Source organism: Carlito syrichta, unplaced genomic scaffold (genome assembly GCF_000164805.1).
Source record: "Carlito syrichta isolate Samal-C Ts95f unplaced genomic scaffold, Tarsius_syrichta-2.0.1 Scaffold120575, whole genome shotgun sequence".
Classification (NCBI taxonomy): Eukaryota; Metazoa; Chordata; class Mammalia; order Primates; family Tarsiidae; genus Carlito; species Carlito syrichta.
Genome location: NW_007064671.1, coordinates 5980 through 16137, shown reverse-complemented (window position 1 = coordinate 16137; position 10158 = coordinate 5980). Strand labels below are relative to the sequence as shown.

General features: G+C 56.0%; 1 protein-coding gene across 1 annotated transcript; it reads right to left on the bottom strand.

Annotated features, from left to right (window-relative positions):
* Positions 1–21: 21 nt before the first annotated feature.
* Positions 22–9505, bottom strand: LOC103249506 (small conductance calcium-activated potassium channel protein 1; the record flags this gene model as incomplete). The annotated part of the gene is made up of 2 exons (XM_008048137.1): positions 22–440; positions 9410–9505. Coding segments are annotated over 2 exons (515 nt in total), but the record flags the coding sequence as incomplete, so codon positions are not given.
* Positions 9506–10158: the final 653 nt, after the last annotated feature.

The following is a 10158-nucleotide window of genomic DNA, read 5'->3' as shown; positions in this document are numbered from 1 at the left end:
GGGCGCGGGGCGCGGGCCCACCTCTCGCAGACGCGCACGGTCCAGGCGGCGATGACCCAGGAGGAGATGCTGAACACCAGCAGCACGGTGCCCGGGCAGATGGTCATGAGCGTCTTCATGACGAAGCGCGTGTTGAAGGTGATCTTGTTGAGGGCCCCGATGCTGCGGCTCGACGCGTCGGTGAAGATGCGGCTGTGCAGGAGCATGACGCGGCCGAGCAGGTAGAGGCGCAGGAACATGGGGATGGACAGCAGCACGTCCACGTCGGCCTCGGCCACCGACGGCGCGTACGTGAAGGCCAGCCGCGCCGTCCACGTGAAGCGGTAGTGGCCGGGCACCGGGTGGATGGCGCACACCGCCAGCTCCAGCGAGATGAGGAGCACGCGCTCGCACGTCATGGCGATGCGCCAGTCGTCGGCCCCGTTGTCCACCATGAAGAGCTGCGGGCGGGACGGGCGTGGGTCTCGACGCGCGGGAGCCCCGCGGGGTTGGCCGGCCACCCAGGCGGAGCGCGGAGGCACGGTCACAGCTCTCCGCAGCCCGGACCGCCTGGGCTCCAGCGACCTCCCGCCTCAGCTCCCGAGCAGCTGAGCCGCAGGCGCCCAGCTCGTTTCTTGCAGTTGGGTCTCGCTCTGCGGCCAGCCTGGAGGGCAGGGGCACGCTCACGGCCACCGCGGCCTCGCCCGCTGGGCTCAGGGGCCCCTCCCCTCAGCCTTCCACGTCGCTGAACTACAGACAGCCACCACACCCGGCTAGTGTTTTTCTTTTTGAGATCAGAAAACATAATTTATTTAGGAAGTGAATGAGAGAGAGAAAGAGAGAGAGAACTCGGCTTCTTAAGGTCAGGAGACATGGCAGCGGCCATAGTGCCAAGAGCACATGGCCACACCAGAGCTTAGAATGGCAACTGCCCTACTTTTTTGATCTATTGTAGAGACAAGGTCTCGCCAAGTCGCCCAGGCTGGGCTTGAGCTCCCGGTCTCAGGCAATCCTCTCGCCTTGGCCTCCCACAGTGCTGGGATTATAGGCTTGAGCCACTGCACCCGGCCACTTATTTAATTAATTAATCTATTTACTTATTTATTGAGTTGGAGTCTCACTCTGTCGCCCAGGCTGGAGTGCAGTGGCCGCTCCCAGCCACTGCAGCCTCGCTCGACCCGCTGGGCTCCGGCGATCCTTCCACCTCAGCCTTCCGAGTAGCTGGAACTACAGGGGCGCACTACCATGCCTGGCTAATTTTTGACTTATTGTAGAGATGAGGTCACACCAAGTTGCCCAGGCGGGTCTCGAACCCGCAGGCTCAGGCAATCCACTCACCTCAGCCTCCCAAAGGCGCGGGATTACAGGCTGAGCTACCGAGCCCGGCTCATTTATTTATTTTAGAGAAAAGGTCCCACTGTATTGCCCAGGCTAACCTTGAACTCCTGGCCTCAAGTGATCCTCCCACCTCAGCCTCTCAAGTGCTAGGATCACAGACTGGGCCATTACACCCGACCTCTTTTTTCTTTTTCAGAGACACAGTCTTCCTCTGTCACCCAGGCTAGAGTGCAGTGATGTGATCACCGCTCACTGCAGCCTCCAACTCCCAGGCTCAAATGATCCTGCAGCCTCGGCCTCCAGAGTAGCTGGGACTACGGGTATACACCACCATGCCCAGCTTTAGATTTTTCCAAGAGAAGTCAGAAACGTGACCTTGTATGAAAAACTCCCTAGTTTTCGTATTGGCCATAATTCCAGCTGAACATCAGACTGGTGTCCCCAAAAAGTTAAACACAGAGCGTTACCAAGGGCCCAGCAACCATATTCCAAGGTGGACTCAAGAGAAATGAAGGTAGGTGCTAGACAAACCCTTGTGCACAGAGTCACGGCAGCAATAGTAGCAGCCGCCTAAAGCAGAAGCCACCCACACATCCATCAGGGAGTGAGGTTAAGACGCCGGACAGCGGGTGCTCAGTGTCACTGAGAAGTTCTCAGAAACTGCGACCTGAATGGAAACGACATGCAGAAAAACTGGTCTTGCCACAGCTAACAGATATCAACAAGTGGAGGCTCCTATGGGATATTTCTGGTCACAAAGACATCACCAGACTTCTAAATAAAGACCGATCACAGCACTTCGGATGCGAAACACTGAAATAAATGTGAGCTGTATGCACATGTAAGAAGGGTCCACAGAAACAAGTTATTCCAGATCAGGGTCAGGGCTGGAGCCCATCCTGGGAGCTCAGGGGTGGGCACTGGGCCCAGACAGGATGTAAACCACCAAAACTGCCCGCTGGCCCAGACAGGCCCTGCAGACAGGCCTCTTCACCTAACCTGCACATCTGGAGGATGAGGGAGGAAACCAGGGGCGGAGGAACCCAGAGAGATGGGAGAACTGCAGACCCAGACGGCGACCCTGGCCAGGATCGGGCTTTTCTTCTCATCACCAAAAGGACACTGAGTGAAAACACATCATTTGGGTGCCTGCCGTACAAGGGGGATTCAGAAACCTGGAATTGCTTTATAAAAACTGTGCATTTATTCTTGCATGTTTAAACTTCAGTCACCTTCAAAGGACTCTGCATTTGATGCATTGAGACGCTTTTTCCAGTGCCCAGAAGAGTTGGCTATTTTTTTTATGAGTCAGTCTCCCTCTGTCGCCCAGGCTGGAGTGCAGTGGCACGCTCATGGCCACCGCCGCCTCGACATTCCGCCTCAGCTTTCCAAGTAGGTGCAACCACAGGCGCACACCACTATGCCTGGCTAATTTTTTTCATTTATTGTAGAGACAGGGTCTCGCCAAGTTGTCCAGGCTGGTCTCAAACACATAGGCTCAGGCAATCCTTTTGCCTCAGCCTCCCAAAGTGCTGGGATTACAGAGTCTCACTCTGTCACGCAGGCTGGAGAATAGTGACACGCTCACAGCCACTGCAGCCTCGACCTGCTGAGGCAATCCTTCTGCCTCAAGCTTCCAAGTAGCTGGAACTACAGGTGCATACCACCATGCCCAGCTAATTTTTTTTTAATTGTAGAAACAAGGTCTCACCAAGTTGCCCAGGCTGGTCTCGAACTCATGGACTCAGGCAATCCTCTTGCCTCCACCTCCCAAAGTGCTGGAATTACAGGTGTGAGCCACCACACCTGGCTAATTTATTTATGTTATAGAGACAAGGTCTTGCCAAGTTGCCCAGGCTGGTCTCAAACTCATGGACTCAGGCAGTCCTCTTGCCTCTGCCTCTCAAAGTGCTGGGATCACAGGTGTGAACCACCACACCCAGCATCAAAGCAGTTTTTGAACTCATCGATTTTGGTGGCTTTTGGTGCTTCTGCCATTTTTTGTTCCACCTCTTTCACATCAACAAAATGCTTCCCTTTGAGGCCGTTTTTCTTCCGAGGACACAAAACAACGTCACTCAGGGCCAGATCGGGTGAATAGGGAGGGTGGGGCGCAGGGGTCTTGCCATGTGGGGTCAAAAACTGCAGAACATGCAGCGCCGTGTGGACAGCCGCACTCGTAAGTCGCCCGTTCTGAGATGGGCAAACACGTTGAGAGGATCTCCAAAAAAATCCACGGATGCCGATGGGTTCCTAGAACATTCACCTAGCAGGGAAGCCTGACCTACAGGGGCCGAGGCAAGAGGGCTGTTTGAGGCCAGGAGTTTGGGTCTAGCCTGGACAACACAGTAAGACGCCATCTCTACACAAAGAAAAGAGCAAACAGAATCTGCCTTGCTGGTTCTGGACTTGCCCGAGTCTGTCACCCCTTCGTCCATCTGCTTCCTTCCTTTTAGAAAGGGAATGTCTGTCCCATGCCTGTCCCTATCCTGTATTTTGGAAGCACACAGCTCGTCCAGTTTTATGGGGTCACAGCTAGAGAGGAACTTGGTCTCAGGATGAATCATCTCTCAAGCACTCCTGTGGCTGAGCCAGAGGAAAGTCGGGTGAGACTTGGGGCTTCAGAGTTGACGCTGGAATTGGTTAAGGCACGGGGTTCCAATCCAGTGTGACGGGTGTCCTTATAGAAAGGGGCTATCTGGACACAGGCCCCCAGCCGGGAGAAGGCCACGCAACGCTCAGGCATTCCTTAGTCCTTCGGGGCACTCCATGGCGAGGGTGGGCCAGGAGTTTGGGTCCAGCCTGGATAACACAGTAAGACTGGGCTGATCTGTTCGCCCACTGACAGGCATCTGCATAGCTCCTACTTCCTGGCTGCCGCGGATAGTGTGGTTATAAACACACGTGTGCAAGTCGGGAGAGCAAGTGTATTTTGCACGTGAAGGCGTGAATTTTGGGGGAGCAGAGGGTGAACTGCTATGGGTTAAACTGCGTCCCCTTAAAATTCATCTGTGGGCTGGGTGTGGTGCCACACCTGTCATCCTAGCACTTTGGGAGGCCGAGATGGGAAGATCCCTTGAGCACAGGAGTTTAAGCCCAGCCTGGGCAACACAGCAAAGCCTTGTTTCTACAAAAAACAAAACAAGCCGGGCTCGGGCTCAGTGGCTCAGCCTGTAATCCCGTGCCTTTGGGAGGCTGAGGTGAGTGGATTGCCTGAGCCCGCGGGTTCAAGACCCGCCCGGGCAGGGAGACCTCATCTCTACAATAAATCAAAAAGTTAGCCGGGCGTGGTAGCGCATGTCTGTAATTCCGGCTACTCAGAAGGCTGAGATGGAAGGATCGCCGGAGCCCAGCAGGTCGAGGCTGCGGTGGCCAGGAGCGACGATCCAGTCTGGGCGACAGAGTGAGACTCCAACTCAAAAAAAAAAAAAACAACAACAACAAAATCCAGAGACAGGAAGCAGATTCGCGGCTGCCAGGGGGAGGGGGAGGGGATGAGGAGAGGCTGCTGATGGGACGGGGCCTCCTTGTGGGAGACGAGAATGTTCTGGAACCAGATGGAGGTGATGGTTGACAACACAGTAAATGTGCTAAATATCATGGAACTGCACATTTTAAAATGGCCAGGTTAGGCTGGGCATGGTGGCTCATGCCTAACTCCCAACACTTTAGGAGGCCAAGGTGAGAGGTCTGCCTGAGCCCATGGGTTCAAGACCAGCCTGAGCAACTTGGCGAGACCTCGTCTCTACAAGAAATCAAAACATTGCCTGGACGTGGTGGTGTGTGGCTGTAGTTCCAGCTACTCGGAAGGCTGAGGCGGAAGGATCACCCGAGCCCAGCAGGTCAAGGCTGCAGCGGCGTGAGCAGACTGCCACTGCACTCCAGCCTGGGTGACAGAGTAGTCTCACTCCAACTCAAAAATAAATAAATAAATAAAATGACCAAGTTGTTTTGTTGTTGTTTTGAGTTGGAGTCTCGCTCTGTTGCCCAGGCTGGATTGCAGGGGCACGGCACGGTCACAGTTACAATTTCCTGGGCTGAAGGGATCCTTCCCCCGTCAGCCTCTCATGTAGCTAGGACGACAGGCACCACTACACCAGCTAATTTTTTTTTTTTGAGTCGGAGTCTCACTCTGTCGCCCAGACCGGAGTGCAGTGGCCACTCCCGGCCACCGCAGCCTCGACCTGCTGGGCTCCGGTGCTCCTTCCGCCTCCGCCTTCCGAGTAGCCGGAATTACAGGCGCGTACTACCACGCCCGGCTGATTTTTTGATTTATTGTGGAGATGAGGTCTCGCTGCCCAGGCGGGTCTCGAACCCACGGGCTCAGGCCATCCACTCACCTCAGCCTCCCAAAGGCGCGGGATGACAGGCTGAGCCACCGAGCCCAGCCAGTTTTTTGTATTTTGTGTAGAGACAAGTTCTCGCTGTGTTGCCCAGGCTGGTCTCAAACTCCTGGGCTCAAGTGATCCTCCTGCCTTGGCCTCCCAAAGTGCTGGGATTACAGGCACGAGCCACCACGCTCAGCCTAGCACAGCTAATTTTATGTTATGTGAATTTTACCTCCATTCAAAAAACAAATCTGGGTGCAGTAAACTGGAGCCGGGTGTGGCCTCCGGAATACACACCCCGGAAGACGCCAGGGACACCGACATCACCTTCCCCAAAGGGACCGCCGCTCCCAGCATCAGGCAGGCCCCAGGGTGTGTGGGCGGCTTCCGCAGGCCTTTCTGTTCCGCCTGAACGTTGAACGTGTGTGTAACTCACGAGTATCAATTTTTTCTTGCTCACGTGTCATTTTAAAACAAGAAGCAATAAAGTCGTTCTAAAATAAGAAACCGAAGAAAAACAAGAAATCCACTTCCTTAAAATGTCACAGCAGCCACGTGCTCTAGGGGCAGCCTCCACCTCTGTGGGGTGTGGGCACGGGAACCCTGCCCGCCTCAGGCGCCCTCAGCTTCGATAGGGGCCTTGCCAGGACCAAGACAGAGCCAGGACCAGGCATCCTGGAGCCAGAGGCGACAGGTACCACCAGGAACACGGCCACTGTCTTGACTTCAGTGCTGGTCCTGGCTCAATGTGGAATGTTCTAGCGTTTATTTAGACTGTTTGCGTAAATGCCACATTAAAGTAATATTCATCTCGGCAACTGAGTTGTTTGCTACCTCTTAGGGTTTGCACCTGTAGTTAGCGCCTGGGTCCTTCCACGCCACACCCCGGCAGGGAGGGTCGTGTCCTTCACAAGGCTAGGCGTGGGGGCTCGCACCTGTCATTCCAGCACTTTGGGAGGCCGAGGCAGGAGGACTGCTTGAGCCCAGGAGTTCGAGACCAGTTTAGACAACATAGCAAGAGCTCATTAGTATAAAAAGTAAAAAAAATTAGCCAGGCATGGTGACACACACCTGTAGTCCCAGCTACCTGGGAGGCTGAGGTGAGCCAGGAGATCGAGGCTACAGTGAGCTGTGATCCACCACTGCACTCCAGTCTGGCCAAGAGCAAGACCCTAGTTCTAAAATAAATACAAGCCGGGCTCGGTGGCTCAGCCTGTAATCCCGCGCCTTGGGAGGCCAAGGTGAGTGCTGGGATTCAAGACCCGCCTGGGCAACTTGGCGAGACCTCATCTCTACAATAAATCAAAAATCAGCTGGGCGTGGTAGCACGCGCCTGTAGTTCCCGGCTACTCGGAAGGCTGAGGCGGAAGGATCGCCGGAGCCTGGCAGGTCGAGGCTGCGGTGGCTGGGAGCGGCCACTGCACTCCAGTCTGGGCGACAGAGTGAGACTCCAACTCAAAAAAAAAAAAAGAAAATTTTTTTTGAGGTTCACCCACGCTGTGGCTTGCATCAGAACTTGTTATGGGTTGAACTGTGCTTCCCCTCTAAAAAAGATATGTTGGCATCCCCACCCCCTGTGCCCTGGAATGTGCCCTGATCTGGAAACAGGGTCTTTATGGAGGTCATTAAGCTAGACATAGGCATGAGGAAGGGCCCCATCCAACAGGACCGGTGTCCTTATAGAAAGGGGACACTTGCAGCAGATGCGGTGGCTCATGCCTGTCATCAAGCACTTTGGGAAGCTGAGGCAAGAGGATTGCCTGGGCCCAGAGGTTTGAGATCAGCCTGGGCAACTTGGCGAGACCTCGTCTCTACAATAAACGTTAAAAAATTAGCTGAGGTTGGTGGTGCACACCTTTGGTTTTAGCTACTTGCAAAGCTGAGATAGAAGGATCATCTGAGCCCAACAGATCCAGGTGGCCGGGAGCAGCCACTGTACTCCAGCCTGGACGACAGAGTGAGACTCCAACTCAAAAAAAAGAGAGAGAGGAAAAAAAGAGAAAGGGGGCATTTGGGCACAGACACCCACCTAGGGTGAAGACCCTGTGACCCTCAGGTAGAGTCGAGAGTGACATGTCCACAAGCCAAGGAACACTGAGAATTGCTCGCAGCCACCAAAAGCCGGGACGAAGGCCTGGGACGGACCCTCCCCCTACGCCAGGGACCGGGGGGCACCAGCCCTGCAGACACCACGACCTCAGGATGCCAGAGTGGCAAGCCTTAGTCCCGAGGGCCACTTCGGCATGAGGGAGGACCACGCCGTGTCGATCTGTTCATCCACTGTGCAGATGGACCACAAGCTTTATCTGCTCATCCAGTGATGGATACGCAGACAGTTTCCACTTTTTGGCTTCTGGGAGTCATGTTGTTAGAAACACACATGTAGGTTGGGCACAGTGGCTCATGCCTGTCATCCCAGCACTTTGGGAGGCCAAGGCGAGAGACTGCCTGAGCCCGCGGGTTTGAGACCAACCTGGGCAACTTGGAGAGATCTCATCTCCACAATTAATCGAAAAATTAACCAGGCATGGTGGCACGTGCCTGTAGTTCCAGCTACTTGGAAGGCTGTTGTGGGAGGATCACCTGAGCCCAGCAGGTCAAGGATACAGTGGCTGTGAGGGTGCCCCTGCCCTCCACCTGGGCAACAGCGTGAGACTTCGACTCAAAAAGTGAAATAAAATAAACACACATGTGCACATTTTTTAACGGACTTAGGTCTTAATTCCCCTTGGGTAATGCCTAGGAGCAGAATTGCTAAATCACCAGGAAACTCCCTGATTCACCTTGAAGAACTGCCACACTCCTGTCCCCAACTGCGTCCCCAAAGGCATCGCACAATGTAACTCGGGTGGGACTCTCCCACACCATCCCCCACCAGACTGCAGCACCTGCGGGTCATGGGCCGGGGCTGGAGGGCAGGAGCGGGATCGGACACCCTTGGCCTCCCTGGGCCTGGCCACCAGCCCTGCGTGGTAACTGCCCCAGGTGGCCTGAGCTGCCAGCCCAAGCTGATTTTTATTCTTTTCTGAAAGAGGAGAGCAAACTCCGTGGCACACAGAAAATCTTTAAAAAATCAGGGTTCAAGCCGGGCTCGGTGGCTCAGCCTGTCATCCCGCGCCTTGGGAGGCTGAGGTGAGTGGACTGCCTGAGCCCGCAGGTTCGAGAGCCACCTGGGCAACTTGGCAAGCCCTCATCTCTACAATAAATCAAAAAAATCAGCCGGGCGTGGTAGCGCATGCCTGTAATTCCGGCTACTTGGAAGGCTGAGGCGGAAGGATCGCCGGAGCCCAGCAGGTCGAGGCTGCGGGGGCCGGGAGCGGCCACTGCACTCCAGTCTGGGTGACAGAGTGAGACTCCAACTCAAAAAACAAAAAAACCAGGGTTCAAAGCCGGGCAGGGTGGTGCCTGTGGTCCCAGCTACTCAGGAGGCTGAGGTGGGAGGACTGCACTGCTGCACTCTAGCCTGGCCCACAGAGTAAGACCCTGTTGCTCAGAGACAAAAGCAGAGTCCAGTCCATGGGAGAAGGAAATCAATGCTCCGAATGCCCGTTTCTAGGGTTTCCAAGTCTCAGGAGACTGCAGGGCCGTGAGCACGGCCGGGAACCCCGGGCGCGGCCTCCCACAGCTGCTCTCTCTCAACTCGTCACAGAAGCCCAGCAGCCACGCGACACCGTGCCCTCCTTTCCCCGAGCGAGCCTGCGCGTCCTCCCAGGGCCCGGGGACATGGGGCCAGGGGGGGAGGGCAGCCCTCAGGGGGCACTGACCTGGATCTCGCGGGCGTGGTAGAGGACCACGAGGCCCAGCAGGATGAGCGTGGACAGGCTGATGAGGCATTTCAGGGCGAACGAGTACAGCGATGCCTGCGACAGGGAGGAGACGGGTTGGTAGGCGCCGGGGTGGCCCCTGCTCCCGCCCAGGGTTGGCCAGGGGGCTGCACCCAGCTGTCCCCCCAACATTGCCTGGGTCCTCGCTCCTTGGGCCCGGACTGACAGCAAGGCAAGTCCAGCGCTTCACAGGTTATCAGACCTGGAGCCCAGAAGCATAGCGCCTCACAGTTGGTGAGGCCTGGCCTCCCTCGGGCCCAGCACTCGCGGCGGATAAGGCCTGGCCTCAACTGGCCTTGACACCTGACAGTTGGTGAGGCCTGGCCTCCCTCGGGCCCAGCACTCGCGGCGGATAAGGCCTGGCCTCAGATGAGCACAGTACTCAATAGTTTATAAGGCCCGGCCCCTCCTGGGCACAGCCCTTGATACTTCACAGTTGATAAAGCCTGGTCTCACCAGGGCACAGAATTACACAGCCTGTAAGGCTCGGTTCCCAGAGGCATAGCACTACACGGACTGGGCTCTTCAGCTTATAAGGCCCGGTGCCTCGCCTGGCCTGGGCACTGCACCCAGTACCGGCCTGGCCTCACCAGGCCGCAGCTCTTCACGGTGCAGGTCTGGTTTCAAACGGGCGCCCCTCACAGTCTACAGGGCCTGGCCTCACACCGGCCGGCGCGGCCCACGGGCCT